The sequence below is a fragment of the Diceros bicornis genome, chromosome 37, assembly GCF_020826845.1.
Source record: "Diceros bicornis minor isolate mBicDic1 chromosome 37, mDicBic1.mat.cur, whole genome shotgun sequence".
Classification (NCBI taxonomy): Eukaryota; Metazoa; Chordata; class Mammalia; order Perissodactyla; family Rhinocerotidae; genus Diceros; species Diceros bicornis.
The window spans coordinates 25,012,096-25,032,909 of record NC_080776.1 but is presented as its reverse complement, the minus strand read 5'-3'; the positions used below and the strand labels follow the sequence as shown (position 1 = coordinate 25,032,909).

Here is a 20,814-nt window from a genome sequence, read left to right as displayed (position 1 = left end):
CCACTGCTGCCAGACTCTTGGGGCCCTGCTGTTGTCTATCCTGGGGAACCACCTGCTCCCTGGGGCCACTGGAGCTACCTCGCTCTCCGCCTGCTGGACCTCGGAGGCCGTCACGGCCACTCTGTCCTCCAGCTCTGACAGCTCCTCGTCCGTGGTCCTGCTGGGCTGCATGGGGTCCTGAGGGCCCCGAGGGGTCATTTCCTGTCGGTACGTTTGTCCAGCGGCTGTGCACACCTGGGAAAGGGAAACACCAAATGTGACCACCAGTGGGAGACGCAGGGCTCTCACCAACATGGGCCCCAGCCTCACAATGCTCTTTTCTCTTAATTCCTGGAGCTGGTCGGCCCGCTGGTTGGCCTGCTGGTCGGCCCGCTGGTCAGTCAGGGACTGGGCAGCTGTGTGGCTCTTGTCATGGGCTGTCAGCACCCATCAGGGGTTGGCTTCCAGCCCCAGGGCGGGCCGGTGATCTAGTTACAAACCACTGGCCACTGGACTGTTAATCCTCGGCCCTACCTCTGCCTGTGTCCTGCTGAGACTGCTAGAGTGGCCTCACCTTCGGGGCCACCTCGAGGAGGTCCTCGACAGAGGTGCTCCTGTCCAGCTCTGCCCCTTCATCATTGCCCTCCTCCTCCTCTGACGAGGTCCCCTGGGCACTGACGTGGCTGGTCAACTCCTCCAGCTTTCTCCTTAGAGTCGCCTCTTCTATGTCGGCATCCGTGGGTGCGCTGGCAGCTAGACACTGAAATGAGTGGATCTGCATTCAGTTGGTCATCTGTGTTTGGAGGCGGGACTCTGGGAGGCGGCCTGTCCTCGAGCGCACCTGAGGCTCCTGTTGGATCTGCGGCCTCCATCCACTCTCCACACGAGCTCGCCCAAAGTGCCCATGCCGGGCCGGTCCCAGCCCTACAGAACCAGGCCCTGCAGGGGGGCTATCCCGGTGATCCTGACGGCACCCGGGGCTCTCTAAGACCCACTGTTCTTGAACAAGACATTGAGCTTCCCTTGGTGGACATTTTCACAATGGGAGGACAATTCCCTCTGCCCTTAATTCGGGTGCCCAAGCCTTTTTCTAGAGCATTAGCACCTCTAAGGTGCCAAACCAAGACCACAGCCCCGGGCTGTTTGCATCTGGCCAACTGAGGCTAATGGGGTGTTGATGGCTCAGGTCTCTGGGTTTTTTCTGCCCTCTCCCTGTGTTAAGACTGTAGTATACAATGGCCCTGTGACCTCAGCCCCACCTAGAAATTCTGCATCAGCTTAGGGCTCTGGGGAGTGTCCTGAACTTGCATAATGACAACGGCATTCTCTCCACAGTTCATGGGTGTCTACGTGTCCACCGTCTCGCATGAGCCTCATGTCGGCTTTGCAATGGTGCTGGCACTCCCAGACGCCTGCTCAAAGAGGACTGAGAAGCGCCCACGGGAACAGTGTACTCGTGACTTTTGGAAAACTGTAGACAGAGCTATGAGAACCGGCGGTGATGTCTTCTGTGACGCAGTGGTGACATCCTTCACAACAGATCCCTTCCTGAATCTAGATGTTTGTCACCCTGGGTGAACCTGTTCCCTCGTCTTAGACGAGGTTTATATAACCCAGAACCTCTGTTTATTTGCCTTGGTTAGTAACAAACTCAGAGCGAAACTGAGTGTTCATCTCTGGCCAGTCTCCCAGCCCAGAGTCGAGCTATGTCTCTGCTTCTTGAAACTATTTTTCTGTGCTGTATTTTTCGGTCATAAATTTTGTAGGTGGTATTATAACTTCAGCTGGAGTTGGAGCATAAACAGGGTCAGGAAAAAAGGGAATTAACAGCTAAAACACCAACTGCTTGGAGGGAGGAGTCCTTCCTTTATGCCAGTCTGTTACCCTTATTCCTCGGGTGGGGAGGGGGAGGTGTGGACCCCTGATATCTCTGCCTGGTGTCACTTAGCTTGCTAAGAGCAGGCACGGGCTGCAGCCGGCTCTGGTGGCCACGCCCATTCACACTCTGGACAGCGGTTCACTGGGCAGCTATGTCTGCCTGTGAACAAGAGCTTATGTGAAGGGATTTAGTGCATTGGCTCCGAGAAGCTACCAGAGCTATGAGATAAAAACAAAAAAATGGCAAAATTATCCCGATCTCCTTTTATAGCCAATATAAAGTTATGGTGGGTGATGAGATGAAAACATACTCCCTGACTCAGCTGAGGGCAGTTCCATCCTTGAAAGCTCCCTCAGGGGGCCGGCCTGGTGGTGCAAGCGGTTAAGTGCGCGTGCTCTGCTGCGGCAGCCCGGGGTTCGCTGGTTCGGATCCCGGGAGCACACCGCCGCACTGCTTGGCAAGCAATGCTGTGGCAGCGTCCCATATAAAGTGGAGGAAGATGTGCACGGATGTTAGCCCAGGGCCAGTCTTCCTCAGCGATAAAAGAGGAGGATTGGCAGATGTTAGCACAGGGCTGATCTCCTCACAAAAAAAAAAAAAAAAAAAGCTCGCTCAGGCCCAAAATCTTGGAGTCATCTGCCTCTCTCTTTCTCTCATCCTGAACACCCATCCCCATTGGCTCTGCCTTGAAAAGGTACGCAGGTCCGGCCCCGCTTGGTTCAACCACCACCTTCTGTGGCCTGGACACCACAACAGCCCCTTAACTGGCCTCCCATCTCCATGGCCTGGTCTCAGTATAACAGGGAGAGGGATTCTTGAAACATCAGCCAGTAACAGCCCTCCTCACTCTAACCTCCCCATCCGTCCCAGAGTACAAGGCAGAGTCCAGCAGTGGCCTCCGAGGGGTCTGACCTCCTCCCCTACCCCCACCCGCTGCTCCCACCTCTGCCTGGGGCCTCCACCCCACACTGCGGGGCTGCTCCTGTGCCTCCTCCAGCTCTTTGGGCGGATGCACCTCTAGTGAGGTGCCCCTGCCCCTGCCCCACTCAGCCCCCTTCCTCGGTTTATTTTCCTCTGCCTTCCTCCACTTCTGACCTGTGATTGGTTGCTTATTGCCTGGATACTAGGAGGTAAGCCCCCTGAGCACACGTGTCCTGTCTGTTTACTTCACTGCCATCTTCCCAGCCCAGGAACCAGCGCCTGGCATGAGGCAGCACCTCAACATCGCTGGCTCTTCCCAGATGGCAGATCACATGCCGACTTAATGACAGAGCCACCAAGAAAGAGAGTTCACTCATTCGCCTGTTCATTCATTCACTCACTGGCTGTCTTTCAACGGCTTTCTCTGGCCCACAAGGCAGCCTTGAGAGTAGGAGGTGAGAGCCCCGCCGGGCTGTCCCCCGAGAGCTGGAACGCCTCCCCATCGTCCCTTCCTTTCAGGAGCGGGTCACCGGTTGACGCTGGAGAGCTGCTGGAAGGAGAGGCTTCACCACCAGGAAGCCACTCACACTGACGGTACCCGCCAGGCCAGCTTCTGTCCCCCTTGGCCCCGATTCCTCCTGGCAAGGGGAGGGCAGTTTCGCCAGCATTGAATTTTCTCTGTGAATGGAACCTTCTGAGGCAGACCAGCAGGCCTCACAGAACGGATGCTCAGGGGCCAGCTAGAGAGAGCCGATAAGGAAGCGACACGTTTTTCTGCGAAGTTCTTCTAGAGATCCCAATCTTCTGATGAAGCTCAGAAATTGAATCTCCTCAGAGGCCCCAACGGGTGGGCAGAACCATGGTGACGTTCAGTGGGTGCATTCTATTGGGTCTGATGGGAACAAAACTTTCTCGCAGAGCGAATGGGATTGAGAAACTGCGGAGTCTCCAGGGGAAATGGGAGCCTGATGCTGCCAACAGCCAGGACACAGGGGAGCTAATGGGGGTGGGGGTGGAGATTTATGAGCCATCGTTAGAGGCAGGTGCTGTCTCTACCTTGCAAGTAAATAAATTCACACGTTCAGACACACACATGCACGCACACATGCCCAACATGTGCGTATGTATACAAACATACAACAACATATACATGTGATGGCAACTGGCCAGCATGACAGGATACAGCCAGGGTGACCAAGCTGTCCAGCTTTCAGCCCTGAAAGTCCCCTGTCCCAGGAACCCATTGGTCCTGGGAAAATCAGGATGTTGGCTGCCTTGGTGATGCTGGTGCGGGAGGCCCACTCCATCAGGGTCGACAGCCTTACTGTGCCGAAGGCCTCTGTGGGGTCCAGCCCTTGACCGGTCTGGAGGGTGGTCCTGCGAGCAGCATGTACTTATGCAGACTGTGTGAGCAGCCTGCAGGCAGGCCCTGTGCTGAGTGGATCTCTCTGATTTAATTGGGCCCAGGGCTGTGACTTTTATCAGGAAAAGGCTGCAGTGAGGAGGTCCAGTGAGAACTAGAGCGAGGGGCTCAGTCAGGCACAGCCTTTCCAGTCCGGGGTGGGGCGCTGACCACAGGGACAGGCAGGCCGCAGGAGAACTGTCCCAGGTGCCGTGCTGCTGAGGGGCATCAGCAGGTGGAGGAGGAGGGGGGACTTGGCGGGAAGAGGGTGGAGGAGGTGGGCCACAGATGTCTGGGTGCCGGCTGGAGGCAGAGCCGGGCTGGCGGGATCTGGGTCAGCATCCAGCAGGATGTGGGGGCAGCCTGGGGGCTGGGGGCTGGGGACAAGCTCTGGGGTCCTGTGGGGCCACAGGGCCTGCATTGGGGGCCACCTGACACAGACTCAGGCGGGGAGGGCCTGTCCTGAAGCAACCCGAGGGGCAGAGCGCCTCTCCCCAAACCTCTCGGTGTTCCAGTGTGTGCTCCCTGCAAGCGACGGGCTCTGGACTCCCACCCACAAGAGCGTGGGCCTCAGTTTCCTCATTTAAGAACCAGGAATGAAATTATGGCAAATGGTTGGCCTGGCCCTGCCGACCCATAGAGCACGTTAGAAAAGAGCACCTCAACATTAAAGGTGGCTGTGGTTCTGCTGGGCGCGTGGCACGTGGGCTGGACCTCAGTTCCCGTCTGCCAGAGCTCTGCCCAGGGGTAACCCTCATGGTCCAACGCGAGGCCTCCCGCTCCGCTCCCCACCCCTGCCCAGCCCCAGCTTCAGTGATTCTCCAGAGCCCTGGCCCCAACAGAGCCAAGCAGCTGCAAGCCTAGGGTGCTGCAGAGAGGTGCCTGGTGCTGGGACCATGACTGTGGCTCAGCCAGAATGGGGGCCTGGGTCTGAGCAATGCTGCCCCCCACCCCACTGCACCCCCGGCTGTCTGTGTCTCAGACACATGCACGCACGCACACACCTGCATTAGGCCAGGGGCCCATAAGGCTGTCCTGGTGTGCTGAGCATATATCACAAGCATGGTGTGGAAGGAGACCCCACCCCGCTTTGGTGGCCTGGACCCCCAGAGGCTGTAGGACCAAGCGAGGTTCCCTGGGTTCTTCATCACCCTGACTTCCCAGCCCTTCTCTGGTTACATCTGCTCTGAAGGCTGTTACACCTGCACTCCTGCCGAGTTCTCTTGCACCTTTTGCTGGACCCAGAGATGCCCAAGATCAAGGCACGGCGGCCCACAAGGGGCCTGGACAGGGCAGACGACCCCATTTGGGCTGTGTGGTGGAAACCCACCCGGCTCTCTGAGCACCACACGTGAAGCTCAAGCTTACAATCTGGGAAACCTCAAGAGATTCTTCCTTGCAAAGCCAGCGTTGGTGCCTCAACTTCCCTTAACAAAGAGGCTTCGGAGCCCTTTCTCCTTGCCTCGCTGGGACCTGCCTGGCCTGGGCGTTACCTTGGCTGAGGGAGGCATGATTGTGTTCTCCAGGTGGGTCAGCAGGAATTCCACGGCTGACATGCGCTTATTCAGCTCAAAGATCTGCAGCAGAGGGAGAGAAACAGTGGCGGGAGGATGCAGCCCACTCCCATCAGCAGGACCCGGCACCCACCACCTCAGAAGTACCAAATTCCCAAGCAGAGGAAGGAAAGGTAAGGCCATCACCCATAATGTGACCTGGGAAGGGTGACTGTGAAGCCCATTTTCTGTCACCAAGGGTCTGGAACACCAAGCAAAAGCTGGGGGCAGTACGAGAAGAGGGGGCATAGGAGCGGGGGGTGAATAAAGTAGGAGAGGTGACAAGTTCAGCCAGACAAGAAAGCTGACTCTGAAAGGCCTACGATGTGTCATGACTGTGGGGCAGCTATTGTCACCGCCATCCTGATCGGCACAGGAAAGTGCGAATTACGCCAGGCTGATAAACTATAAGCCATTAGCTGGCCAGAGCCTTGGGTCACTGTGGGCCAGGTGACAACCTAAAGTGACTACAAGTACGACTTCCTCCCCATCCCTTGAGTCACCAGGCTCTTGAGTCACCAGAGTCTATTAGCTCCCGGACCGGGACACGAGAAAATCGATTCTTCTTCAGTCTCCTTCCAAGCACAGCAGACGCCTCTCTCCTGCCGCTACCTCCTCTGCGGCTCGCCTTGTTTGAAGAGGGAGACGGCAGAGAGCTAAGACGCTCTTGCGTCATTCAGTAGGTGATTAGTTTCATCTTCACAGCACCGAGGGCTTTGAGTGGGCAAATCTGCCCAAAGCAGAACATAAACCGAGAAACGTCGACAGGAGGGTTTCCGTGGGGAGGGGCCCGTTGCCCTCGCCTCGAGTGGCCGCTGGTAATTGAGACCCTCCTCTTGGTTGCACTCGGCATCTGCAGAGGCAGCGATCAATACCCCTAGGGAGAGGGCTCTGCAGACAGCCTTTGTCTCCTGAGGAGCACAGTGCGCGTGGAACACGTGGCCACCACTTCAGACCTGGAGAGGAAGAGCCCCACCCAACCAGTGCCCGACACCGTCATTGTGAATTGTCACCTCCAGAGAGAAGAGGAAGGAAAAACATCCCACGATGAGAACCTGGGATGTTCTCATCTGGGGTTGGAGGAGGGGCAGGAGCTGAGGGGGCAGCATGGAGCCAAGGACAGGTCAGCAGGTCTTGGGCCAGGAGGTGAGCTACGGGGCTCAGTGCTGCTGTGTGAGGGACGCCCTGGCCACGGCAGGCTCTCTCCTCGAGGAGGGGGGAGGCCTCCAGAACAGCACGGACCCGATAAATATAACACGACCCTGGTTTTCCATCTGTTAGGAGAGTGCTGGCCCCTTTGAGACACCCCCACGGAACACCTGCTCCTCAGGTGCTCACAAGCAGCCCCCACAAAGCTGGTCGTGCCTTTCCCTCTTCTCCCAGAAGTGGACCCGCTTTGGTGGCAGTGTCTGCCCCTGTGTGAGCTCAAACCATCCGGATTACCCTGTTACTCAGACATGGATGGATGTAAAACTCAGTATCAACTCCCAGTGCTTTCAATTCGTATGCAACAAAACCAAAATTTACAATTTACAAATGCAATTCAGACACAGGCCATGGGTTAAAATGAACAGCTATCATTTGGCACTGGTGAGGCTTTTATGGGGAAACCAAGTCAGTGTCTGCAGCCTGAGCACAGCATCGACAGCCCTGGGGCTGCTCTTGGGAGTGGGGGCTCACCCCCCACAACGCGGGGCAGGGGTGCACGCCAGGGGTCCGTTTCCTGGCCCCCTCCTTGACCTCAGACCCATGGAAGCGTCCCTCATACCACACACTGTGCTGTCTTTGGCCTTCTCTTGGCTTGAGCCATTATTTATAGAAAGTCCTTCCCAAATATCCCTCATCCAGAAAGCCCTAACCATGAGTACATACTTGGAGACAAGCAACAGGTAACAGGAGGATCATTCAGATGTACCCCAATAAAACATTACTCTGGACAACTCCGGGCCCCCAGGCACATCTGTGAGTCCTGGGCAAAGAAGCACTGCACTGCGGGGCGGGCAGATGTGAGGGTTCCTACCAGGCCCTGCAGAGGCCCCTTCACAGAGGCACTTTAGAGTCTGCCCTGGGCTTTCACTGACACACGGGAACGCTGCTGCATTCGGAGGCTGCTCTTTATGCTGCCCAGTTCCCTTTACATAAAGACGCACGGGACACATTCTAGGCGAAAGGTTTGTCGAAGTAAATAAAATCAATAGAAACAAAAAAAAGAAAAAGAATTCCAGAGCCAAGATACGAACATGAAATAGAGAATGATTCAAAGAGGCATAAAGGATGGTTGGTACCAGCAGGGCTAGATACTGGGATATGGATTTTACTGCAAGTTATAAAGTTGATAAATTAAAAACTTACTGAAAATAGACAGTTTGATTCTAGTCTTCATCCCACAGTCTTCTGACTAGGGAACTCGGAGCTCCTCTGCTTGTTGTGGCTTTGCCATACGGGGAGGGCTCTACCCTGGGGAGGTCTCTATCCTGGGGAGGACTGTATCCTGGGGAGGTCTGTATCCTGGGAAGGTATGTATCGTGGGGAGGTCTGTATCCTGAGGAGGTCGGTATCCTGGGTAGGGCTGTATCCTGGGGAGGTCTGTATCATGGGGAGGTCAGTACCCAGGGGAGGGCTCTATTTTGTGGAGGCCTCTGTCCTGTGGAGGTCTTTATCCTGGGGAAGTCTATATCCTGGGTAGGTCTCTATCATGAGGAAGGCTCTCTCCTTTGGAGGTCTCTATCCTGGTAAGGGCTCTATTCTGGGGCAGTCTGTATCCTGACTATACTGGGGAAGTTTCTAAACTAGGGAAGTCTGTATCCTGGGGTGACCTGTATCCTGGGGAGGGATCTATACCTGGGAGGGTTCTATCCTGTGTAGGTCACTATCCAAGGGACCTACCTTGGGAAGGTCTCTACCCTTTTGGAGTCTGTATCCTGGGGAGGTCTCTACCTTGGGGAAGTCTGTATCCTGACCACACTTGGGAAGTCTCTATACTAAGGACGTCTGTATCCAGGAGAAGTTTGTATCCTGGGGAGGGCTCTATCCTGGGGAGGTGTCTATCCCAGGGCGGTCTCTATGCTGGGGAGGTCTTTATCCTGGGATCTTCTGTATCCTGGTTAGGTCTATATTTTGAACAATGTTCTATCCTGGGAAGGTCTGTATTCTGGGGAGGGCTCTCTCCTGGGGAGGTCTGTATCCTGACCACACTGGGGAAGTCTCTATACTAGGTAAGTCTGTATCCAGGGAAGTTCTGTACCCTTGGGAGGGCTCTATCCTGGGGAGGTCTGTAATAATAGACAGGTCTGTATCCTAGGGATGTATCAATCTTGGGGAGGTCTCTATCCTTAAACGGTCGGTATCGAGGGGACGTCTCTATCCTGGGGAGGGCTGTATCCCGGGATAGCCTGTATCCTCACTCCACTGGAAATTCTCTATACTAAGGATGCCTGTATCCAGGGGAGGTCTGTATCCTTGGGAGGGCTGTGTTCTGGGGAGGTCCTATCATAGGGAGGTTTGTATCCTGGGAAGGTCTGTATCCTAGGCAGGTCTGTATTCTGTGGAGGTCTCTAACCTGGGGAGATCTCTGTCTTGGGGAGGTCTGTATCCTGACCACACTGGGGAAGTCTCTATCCTGGGAAGGTCTGTGTCCTGGGGAGGGCTCTATCCTGGGGAGTTCTGTATCCTATGGAGGTCACTATCCTTGGGAGGTGTCTACATTGCAGAGGTCTCGATCCTGGGATGGTCTGTTTCCTGGGAAAGTCTCTGTCCTGAGGAATGCTGTATCCTGGAGATGTGTGTATCCTGTGGAGGGCTCTATCCTGGGGATGTGTACATCCTAGGCAGGGTCTATCTTGGGGAGGTCTGTATCCTAACAACACTGTGGAAGTGTCTATACTATGGAGGTCTGTATCTTGGAGAGGTCTGTATACTGGGACAGCTTTAACTTGGGGAGGGCTCTATCCTGCACAGGTCAGTATCTGAGGGAGGGTTCTATCCTTGGAATGTCTCTGTCCTAGGGAAGTCTGTATCCTGGGGAGTTCTGTATCCTGGGGAGGTCAGCAACCTGGTGAGGTCTGTATCCTGGGGAGGTCTGTATCCTGAGGAAGGCTCTATCCTGAGAAGATCTCTACCCTGGGAATGTCTCTATCTTTGGGAGGTCTCTATCCTGGGGCAGTCTGTATCCTGACCACACTGAGGAGGTCTCTATACTAGGGAGTTCTGTATCCTGGGGTGGTCTATATCCTGGAGAGAGTTCTGTTCTGCCGAGGTCTGTATCCTGACCACACTGCAGAAGTCTCTATACTAGAGAGGTCTGTATCTTGGGGAAGTCTATATCCTGGGGAGGTCTCTATCTTGGGGAGGGTTCTATCCTGCATAGGTCATTATCCTAGGGAGGGCTCTATCCTTAGAAGGTCTCTATCTTGGGAAGGTCTGTGTCTTGGGGATGTCTGTATCCTCGGGAGGGCACAATGCTGGGGAGGCCTCTACACTGGGGTGTTCTCTATCCTGGAGAGGTCGGTATCCAGACCACACTGGGGAAGTCTCTATACTAGGGAAGTCTGTATCCAGGCGAGGTCTGTATCCTGGAGAGGGCTCTATCCTGGGGAGCGCTCTGTCTTGGGGAGGTCTGTAACCTGACCACACTGGAGAAGTCTCTATCCTGGGGAGGGCTGTATCCCGGGATGGTCTGTATACTGACCACATTGCAGAAGACTCTATACTAAGGATATCTGTATCCAGCGGAGGTCTGTATCCTCCAGAGGGCTCAATCTGGGCTGGTCTCTATCCTGAGGAGGTCTGTACCTGGGGGAGGTCTCTATCATAGGGAGATTTGCATCCTGGGGAGGTCTGTATACTTGGGAGGTCTGTATCCTGGGGAGGTCTCTATCCTGGGAAGTTCTCTATCCTGGGGAGATCTCTATCCTGGGGAGGACTGTATCTTGCCCACACTGTGAAAGTCTCTGTACTATAGAGCTCTGTATCTAAGGGAGCTCTGTATCCTCTGGAGAGTTATATTCTGGGGAGGTCCCTATCATTAGGATGTCTCTATCCTGGGGAGGACTCTATCTTTGGGAGGTCTCTATCCTGGGATGGTCTGTGTCCTGGCAAATTCCCTATCCAGAGGAATGCTTGATCTCGGGGAGGTCTCTATCCTGGGGAGGTCTTTATCCTGACCACACTGGGAAAATCTCTATATTAAGGATGTCTGTAACCAGGGGAGGTCTGTATCCTTGGGAGGTCTCTATCCTGGGATTGTGTGTATCCTAGGAAGGTCTCTATATTGAGGAATGATTTATCTTGGGAAAGTCTCTATCCTGGGGAGGGCTCTATCCTGGTTAGGTCTGTATACTGACAATACTGTGGAAGTCTCTGTACTAGGGAGGTCTGTATCCTAGGGAGGTCTGTATCCAGGGGAGGTGTCTATCCTGGAGAGGGCTCTAACCTGGCGAGGTCTGTGTCCTGGAGAGGGCTGTAACCCTGGGATATCTGTAACCTGGGGAGGGATCTATCCTGGTGAGGTCTCTATCCTGGGGTGATCTGTATCCCGGGGAGATCTCTATCCCAGGAAGGGCTCTGTCCTGCGGAGGTCTCTATCCCAGGGAGGGCTCTATCTGGGGGAGGTCTGCACCTGAGGTGGGCTCTATCCTGGGGCAGTCTCTATACTGACCACACTGGGAAAGTCTCTATACTAAGGAGGTTTGTATGCTGGGGAGGCCTGTATCACGGGGAGGGCTCTATGCTGGGGAGGGCTCTATCCTGGGGAAGTCTGCATCCTGACCACACAGAGAAAGTCGCTATACTAGGGAGGTCTGTACCTTGAGGATGTCTGTATCCTGGGTAGGTTTGCATCATGAGGAAGGCTCTATCCTGAGGAGGTCTCTGTCCTGGGAAGGGCTATATCCTGGTGAGGTCCGTGTCCTGGCCACACTGGGGAAGTCTCTATCCTGGGGATTTCTGTATCCTGCAGATGTCTTTATGCTGAGGAAGCCTCTATTCTTGGGAGGGCTCCATCCTGGGGAGTTCTGCATCCTGATCACACTGGGATAGTCTCAATACTAGGGACGTCTGTATCCTGGGGAGTCCTGTATCCTGTGGAGGTCTCTAGGCAGGTGACGTCTCTATCCTGGGAAGTTCTGTATCCTGGATATGTCTCTATCGTGAGGAATGCTCTATCTTGGGGAGGACTTTATCTCACTGAGGGCTCTATACTGGGCAGGTCTGTATCCTGAACACACTGGGCAATTCTTTATAGTAGGGAGGTCTATATCCTGGGGAGATCTCTATCCTGGGGAGGGGTCTGTCCTGGTGAGGACTATATCTTGACCACACCAGGGAAGTCTCTATACCTGGGAGGTCTGTATCCTGGGAAGTCTGTATCCTGGGGAGGGCTCTATCATGGGGTCGGCTCTATCCCAGGGAGGTCTCTATCTGGAGAGGTCTGTATCCTGGGGAAGTCTCTACCATGAGAAGGTCTCTATCATGGGAAGGTCTGTATCCTGGGGAGAGCTCTGACCTGGGGAGGGCTCTATTCTGGGGACATCTGCATCCTGACCACGCTGGGAAAAGATCTATAGTAGGGTGGTCTATATCCTCGGGAGATCTGTATCCTGGCTAGGGTTGTACCCTGAGGAAGGCTCTATCCTGAGGAGGTCTCTCTCCTGGGAAGTATCCTGGCGAAGTCTGTATCCAGACCACATTGGAGAAATCTCTATCCTGGGGAGGTGTGTATCCTGGAGAGGCCACTACCCTGGGGACATCTGTATCCTGAGGAGGTCTGCATCCTGAACACTCTGGGGAAGTCTCTATGCTAGAGAGGTCTGTATCCTGGGTAGGTCTGTATCCTGGGGTGGTCTCTATCCTGGGGAGATGTCTATCTGTGGGATGTCTCTATTCTGGGAAGATCTGTATCATGGGCAGGTCTCTATCCAAGGAATTCTCTATCCTTTGGAGGTCTGTATCATGGGGAGTGCTCTATCCTGGGGAGATCTGTATCCTTAGGAGGTCTGTATCACGGGGAGTACTCTATCCTGGGGAGGTCTGTATCCTGACCACACTGGGAACTCTCTATATGAGGGAGGTCTCTATCCTCGTGAGGTCTGTATCCTTGGGTGGTCTGTATAGTGGGGAGTGATCTATTCTGGGGAGTGCTCTATCCTGGGGAGGTTTGTATCCTGACCTGGGAATATGTCTATATTAGGGAGGTCTGTATCCTGGTGAGGTCTGTATCCTGGGTAGGTTTGTATCCTGAGGAAGGCTCTATCCTGGGGAGAGCTATATCCCGGGGTGGGCTACATTCTGGGGAGGGCTGTATCCTGGGGAGTTCTGTATCTTGGGGAAGGCCCTATCCTGGGGAGGGCTCTCTCCTGGGGAGTGCTCTATTCTGGCCACACTGGCCCTCCACCACCGTCCTCCAGCTCTCCCTGAGGCCAGGCCAGCCACCCCCTGGTCTGATCCAAAGGATACTTCTTTGCATCAGCATTTTCCTTGCTGTTCTATAAGAGAGGATTCTGTGCTCCAAGTTGTGGGGCCCATCCTGGGTGGAGAATGGTAGACGGCTCTTCACTGCAGGCCTTCTCAGGGCCTTTCACATCCTTCAGTGCTTAAGGCAAAGGGTAAGTGACCTGTACTTCTTTCAGAGGTGGAGGTCAGGCACAGGAGGAATTCCTGGCCTCTGGGTCTGGGACACTTCTAGGTGACATTACAGGAAAGAGAGTCAGCTGTGCCCAAGGGCACTGACTCTGGAGAAGGAGAGACGCAGAGTTTAAAAACTCCACATTTCTGCCCCTGTGATATTTTAGCACAATCAATTCTAGAATTAAAAAACTTACTCTATTTCCCAAAAAGCCAAACAAAGAAAGACTCCTTCTAAGTCTGCTGCTCATTTTTGGCCGATCATTTCCTGGAGCTTAGCAGTGAAGGGATTGAGGTTGGACGAGCACTAACCTCTTCTACATCAGCTTAGACTGAGGGGAGCCCAACGCCCCTACTTTTTTCCCGCCCGCGAAGGTCTAGCTCGTGCAGACAGCTTTAGAACAGATCCGCTGCAGCTCAGGCTGACGGTGGCAGAGGGCTCAAGGAAGCCCCGGCCCTGCTGGGCAGCCTTACAGATTGCTGGATGCCCCTGGGCAGTGACCACCATGATTTAGCCCAAGGCCCTGGGAGAGCAGTTTGTAGCCTGCAGCTGCAGAGTCGGGCAACGCTCCTCCTGGGTCATCTGAGTACAGAGAAGGGGTAAGGGGCAAGGAAGGCCCAAGCCCCCCGCAGAAGAGCCCTTCTGGCCCCCTCGCCTGCCCCTCTGGTCCCCTGCCTCTCGCGTCTGTGGCTTGAATTGTAACAACCGTCACATGAGCACCATCTGTCTGCCTTTCCCGGACATGCTCAACATTGGGTTAGTCTTTCCACCTGACAGCCCAGAACTCAGCCTATAGGTCCCCCAAAAGCAAGCTCCACAGACGCATCCTCCCCCAAATCACCCAGAAGGGGGTCCCGGGGGGAGCTCTGGGCCACGTGTCAGCGTGCAGAGGAAGCTGGACCTGCATCAATCCAGGATCCTGAACACGCACAGGAGACCAACCTCAGCGCAGTCACGGTTCCGGATTCTCCATCCAGAGCAGGGCCTGCTCACCCTCCTCCCCGTGTGGTGCCTCTGGATTCAACAGCTACGAAACAGCCCCAACCCCACGATTTTATCCAGAGGAGTCAAGGTCCCATCAGACTTTGGTGAGTCTGTATCCACTGAGTGGTCACCATGTTCTTGTATAAAACATTACCGCCTTTCCCCTAGTCAAATGCGCTTGATCAAAGTTAAATCAATTGTAAACAGGATCGTGGTTTAAATTCAGCCAAGGGAATCCATGGTACTCAAAGGAATCTTGTGATGTGTTATTTCATAAATCAGTGTCTACAACATGAGTGGTTCTCACTAATTTAACAGGTGTTAAGTATTCTAAGTTGAATTTTCTTAAAACCTATATAAAGCCTGGTAAGGATATAAAATAACGGATAGATTATTCTCTTTTCTTGTAAAAGACATAATACTTGACAGAGTATAAAATATACATTTTCATCAAAAGGGATGAAGTACTGATACAGCCTACAAAATGCATAAACTTCAAAAACATGGTGCTAAGTGAAAGAAGCCAGATGCAAAAGGTCATGTATAGTATGATTCTGTTTATATGAAATGCCCAGAATAGGCAAATCCACAGAGAGAAAGTAGTTGGTGGTTGCCAGGAGTTGGAGGGAGATTGGGAATAAGCGCTTAATGCGTATGGGTTTTCTTTTGGGGTGTTTCTCATGGAGATGTTTTGGAACTAGATAGAGGTGATGTTGCACAACATTGTGATTGTACTCAGTGTGACTGAACTGCTCACTTTAAAATGGTTAACTTTATGTTATGTGAATTTTACTTTATAGTTTTAAAATACGGAAAGCTTTAACTTCTCTAACATGACCCCTTGTTAAGGTAAAAAGGTTCTGCCATAACAAGCGACAAGAATGACTTCTTCCCGGCAGCCTTACCTGGTTCTCAGATGGAGTCCGGTCTCTGCGTTTGGAATGGTGGGAGGCCCCCCTGTGAGCCCGGATGCTCTCCTCATCAGAGGTGTCCACGTCGGCCAGGTACTGGGAGGGGAGCTGCTCATTCCCCATGACGTTTGCCCCTTTGGAGGAAGAGCAAGTTTGAATTACTTGGAATGAAAGGCTGAAAGCCAATGGATGTGTTGTTTCCAATGAAAAAAAAATGAGAGATCAAAGAAAATGAAGACACGATTATATTCCTTTGATGTTATGGGACTGAGATCCTTAAATCAAAATAACAAGGGAGCAGAGTACAGGCCCCACACAAGGAACTTCAGAAAACAGAGTCCCCAGCACCCACCGTGGGACTTGAAGAGTTGACAGCCATGTGGGCAAAGTAAATGTAATATAATTACCCCACACTGAATTCCGTGTGTGTGGAGTGTGGCAGACGTGGGTCCCAGGAAGTTTCCACGAATGGAGGTGACTTTAGGAAGTCTTTCCACATTGGTCGCTGTGGGTTGTTTTCAGACTAGTGATTTGCAGACTTTTGTGGGCATGCGTCACCTATGGTGTGGCTTGAAATGCTTATTCCTGGGCTCCAGTGGGGAGAAAACTGTCCCCATGTCCTCACCAAAAACTGCCCACCCACAGCTCCAGCTAGCCTGGATAGCACCACACACAGTCACGCAGGGAGTGGGGGAAGGAGGAATGCTCAGAGTTGACCCTCACGTGGAAGGTATCACGCAAGATACAACACCACAAAGTCATGAGTGTGTAAGCTCTGTCCTTGACAGGAAATAGGCTGCATCAGCACGATGAATTCTGCCAACAACCTGAATGAGCTTGCGGGACGGCCCAAGCTCCAGGTGCGACTCTGGCCCTGGTGACACCGGTTTCAGCCTGCGGGGCCTTGTGCTGAGGACACAGTTAAGCCAGGCCTGGAACCGTGGCCCGTGGTGAGATAATAAATGTGTGTTGCTTTAAGCTGATAAGTTTGTGATAACTTGTTATGCAACAATAGTTAACAGATACAACCACCTGATTTAATGTCTACAACAACATGATGAGTTAGGTGTTAACAAGAGGAAACTGAGGCACGGTGGGTAAGTGGTTTGATCAAGTAGCATACCATATTTCCTTAAGTCTCAGAACTTGTAGGTTGTATGATGCGATATTAAGAAAGTGACAATGCTGTCAAACTCCAACACACTCCTTTCTCACCAATTCACTGTGAGATGCTCCCAATTTAAAAGATGAGGTGAAAAATGTCTTAAGAGTCAATGCAATAGGGTAGTTAGCTTGTCAGCAGAACTGGACTTGAAACTCAGAACCGCCGTCTCCCAAGCGCCTTTTCTCAGCACGATACAGTCTCCCTGGGCCTCTCCCTCCCTCCTGCCGCCCCGTCCACATGCTCAGGTGATTAGGGATCATGGGAGGAAATGAGTGCGTCCGTGTCTCGATCCTAGGGCTTGGTCAATGTAGATTCATTTACTTGTTGTTTAGGGGGGAAGTAAAGCCCCATCTCCCCCCCAGAATGCCTCCAGGATCCTAATGAGCATGTGGATCATGAGATTATGGTCCCTCTAATATAATGAAAAGGGAAAACGGAAAGCCGGCCGATTTCCTGGCAGACAGTGTCTTAACCACATTTTCGCGGTGGCTGGCCCCACGCTGCGGCTGCGTGGGAAGCACATTAGTGGGAAGGCTGGGCTGCTGTTGGGAGCTCATCTGCTCCTACATCAGTCGGGTGCCTGGGCTCCCGAACCCAGCGTGCACATTCCCACAGGGCACGGGAGAAGACAGCAATTGGAGATTTCATTATGGAGCAAACTGTCTGACAACAGAATTAACTGTGCAAATCTGGGTTCCCAGCAGATACAGACCTCCCGATTCACAGCTGGGAGCCGACGGTGGCCAGGGGGTAGTGGCCCCAGGTGCACCACTGGTCCTCAGGCTGGGGGCTGCCCTGTCCCTCTCAGGACGGTCGGTCCAGTGACCGTTGGTCCTAGTCATTTCAGGGAAACCTGCATGTCCCTACCCCACACCAGTGTCCTCCCTAAAAGGTGACCGTGAGCTGTGCACCAGTTCAGGCATTGGTGCTGGTATTTCTGAGTGTTACAAGGGGAGCACCCAGCCAGGGAGGGCAGGTATTGATGGCATTTGCCAGGACTGCACATGCTGGTCAACCACATGGAAGGAAGGGGCTCCTGTCAATCAGCTAGTGTGTCTGCACAAACCAGGGTGGCGGGCAGGTTTTCCAGCAACCCCCTCCCCCATGCAGAGCACACTTGGCCAAGGGCACCTACCAGACATAGCAGCGATCCCCAGGGCCTTTGTGCAGGATTCTCCAGGCAGGCAGAGCTCAGTGAGGGAGGTCCGTCCCGCAGGGGAGAGAGTGTCTGTCTGCTCTTCTGGATGGGAGTGGTACCCAGAGGCACTGGCATCAACCTCCTCCAGGACCACGGCCTCCTGGGAGGTGGCCTCATCTGCGCAGGGCTCACCTGTGAGGGCCTGAGCACATGGGGCCTGTCAGCCACAGGGTTTTACTAGGAGGGGGCAGCTCCTTGACATGTGGGTCTTTCCAGTCCAAATACTGAGAGTTTCCAGGTGTCATCTGACTGACTGAACGCTAGACACCCATTGGTTCCGGCCCCTTGCAACTTGGTTCTCTTTAATTTCAAAAATCATGCAGAGAGCATTTATCACCTATTCTGCAACCTGTCTCTGTGGGAGGCTGGGGTTCCTGATGCCTGGGCCATGCATCACACAAGGGGCCTGAAACACTTCTGATGCCACTGGGGCTCACATCCACCCGGAGACCAGAGCCTTGAGGAAGTGGGGGGGAAGTTATTTTTGGGGGGCTGCATTGTTCTACCTGTGTGCACCTTAATAATCCTTGAAGGCCAAAAAGGCGAGAGTGGGTGGGGGTAGGGCTCCCTGGTGGCCCCTTAGCTGCAACCCTGACACCTCTCCTCCACCCTTTCTTGGGCTGGCAGAGGGTCCTCTCTATTGTACCATTGTCCCCAAGGAAAGGGGGTGCTGAGGGCTTCAGGAAGCCACATGCCCCAGCTCTCTTCCAGCTTGGCTGTGCTGGGGCTGTTGGGGATAAGGAGAAAGCAATCCCAGGCCCTGGAGTCCATTGGAAATGGAAACTGCAGGCGCCAGACTTGCAGCTGGAGCGGAACCTGTGGCCCCAAGCCCTCTTGGGTGTTGGCTCCCTACCCTGTTGTCCCCTCCTCCTACAGGGGTCTTCAGATCAGCCTGGGAAGACCCAGCCCTGCCCCAGCTCTGGCCCGGCACAGCCCAGGAGACACCCAGAGTTCGGGGGTCCTGCTGGAGGGGGCTGACGCTCTGGGTCTTGTGCCCAAGCTGCCCTTTGCTGCATGCGAGTGTCCATGTGTGCCTGGCACGGCCTCTAGTCCTGAAAGTGATCCTGTGAAGTGGAGATTATATCCCTTTTCCAGACTAGCGGATGGAGCCTCTCAGAGGTTCCCCAGACCAAGGTCACACAGCTAAGGAGCAGAGTGACCACATCTCCTGGTTCTCCTGCATGGCCCCTGTGGATGCTGTATCCTGGCAGCCTCTTCCACTCGCGAGGTCATCCTAGTTTGGGCAATAAATTGTATATGACCCTTACTAATAAGACAGAGGTCTAAGTACACGTCAGGTCCTGTCTGGCTCCAGCATGGACACGGTTTCTCTGTCTTACCCTTCCGAGTCACGGGGGGTTCTGCCTTATTTCTGTGACAAGCAGCCTGGGCCCCTGACTTATTTGCCCAGCCTCGGTTCCCGCCCTGCACCCCCAACTTCTCCAAGCTGCCAGCCCAGCCTCTCCAGAGACTGGAGAGTGTGACGTTTCCTAGGAGGGTGTGAAGTTTCTGGTTCCTGTGCCCCTATCCCAACTGTGCCCTGCCAGTCATGCCCTGATGCCTGTTATGACTGCATGGCCATCAGACTGCGCCCCAAAGCCCCGTTCCCCACCTGGGGCCTGAGCACCTGTCGCTCAGGTTATCCCGGGAGGGATGGGGGCAGAAACGAGAGCCCACTGACCTGCAGGCTGTCCATGGCCGCCGAGACTGAGGACAGGCGACGAGGGTGATCACAAATCTGAGTGCAGTCATCAGAGTCTGCCTCGAAGTCCAAGCCATGGGTGGGGAGGAGGAGCTTTTTCTTAGCAGGTGCAGACATGGGCAAGAGGAGGAGAGTCAGGGTCAGCTTGACAGATGGGACCAGATGCCCCTCACCCCTGGGCAGCGGGGTGGGCGCCTCCGTGGGCCCATCCACCTCCTGCACTACAGACAAACCCGAATGAGCCCCCTGGTGGCACTGAGGGGAGGCCCAGAGCCCACCCTATCCATCACAAGGTCTGCACCCCAGTCCCTCTTAGGTGAGCAGAAGGAGACACGCTTGGCATCTAACAGGCATATGGCTGCTCAAAAGCGCCAAGGACACAGGCCCCGTGGGCTGCAGCCTTTGCGGACAGGCAGGCTTCTCAAGGACTAAGAGGTGCTCTGGCCCTTGAACTTGAGAGGTGGGGCTTAGGTAAATGAGAGGGTGCCTGCTGTGGGACCCAGAGGTTGTGAGAGTTCTTGAGAGCTTCATGTTCTTTAGATGCCAAGAGCAGAGGTTTAGTTCTCGATCCTTCCCTCATTATAATAATTTTGATTCTTTAAATGTATTGTGTAGGGAGTATGCCAGACACTGGATAGTATTCTGTAAACCTAGTAAATGGCACAGATACAATCTTCTCATAAAAAGATGCATATGTTCCCCATGGAACAGCTGGGCAGACCTCGCCAGTGGTTGTTTTTTTTTTTTTTTTTGCCTCCCCAAAGCCCCAGTACATAGTTGTACAATCTAGTTGTAGGTCCTTCCAGTTCTTCTATGTGAGCCACTGCCACAGCATGCCTACTGCCAGACCAGTGGTGTGGTTCCATGCCCGGGAACAGAACCCAGGCAGCTGAAGTGGAGCGCACTGAACTTTAACCACTAGGCGATCAGGGCTGGCTCAGACCTGGCCAGTGCTGAATCTCACAGTCCCCAAGTATCTCCATCTAACATCATCTCCTGCCCCACCCTCCCCTCCAACCTGCTCCCTTGCCATCATCCCACCCAGAAACCCTGGGGGTCATCTTGCTTGTCTTCATCATAAAAAATAAGTTAAAAAATAAGTGAAAATAGAAACAAACACCAATAAAAATGAGGCTCATGGTTGGCTATAACAAAAAGCAAAAATGTTCGCAGAGGAGAGCCTGAGGGGAGTTACTTCCCTGAGAGATGCCAAGACCACCTCCGGGGGACACCAGTGCCCTCTGGGACCCCTGTCTGCCCTCATGACCTGTGTGCCCCCAGGACTCTGGCCGGATGGTCGAGGCAGGCTTCTTTGCAGGCTCTGCCCACCCCACAGCCTGCTTTGGGGTTGCTTATGGTGAGACCGTATGCTGAAAGCGCGTTCCTATTTGGATCTCAGAGACCGTCTGGGCATGGCAAAGGAGGCAGAGTCTTTGTGCCCATGCCGAAGTAACTAGAAGAGTCTTGGAGAGCACCAAGATTTTTAGCAAATCACAATA

General features: G+C 53.8%; 1 protein-coding gene across 1 annotated transcript in view; it reads right to left on the bottom strand.

The window, feature by feature from the left end:
- The window catches only part of MLPH (melanophilin), a 56,334-nt gene that overhangs the window by 8,937 nt on the left and 26,583 nt on the right, over window positions 1–20,814 (bottom strand). The window contains 7 exon segments of the mRNA XM_058533488.1: window positions 79–234; window positions 514–543; window positions 545–739; window positions 5,675–5,758; window positions 15,245–15,384; window positions 17,551–17,755; window positions 19,295–19,414. Of these exon segments, the coding sequence (XP_058389471.1) occupies window positions 79–234; window positions 514–543; window positions 545–739; window positions 5,675–5,758; window positions 15,245–15,384; window positions 17,551–17,755; window positions 19,295–19,414 (930 nt within the window).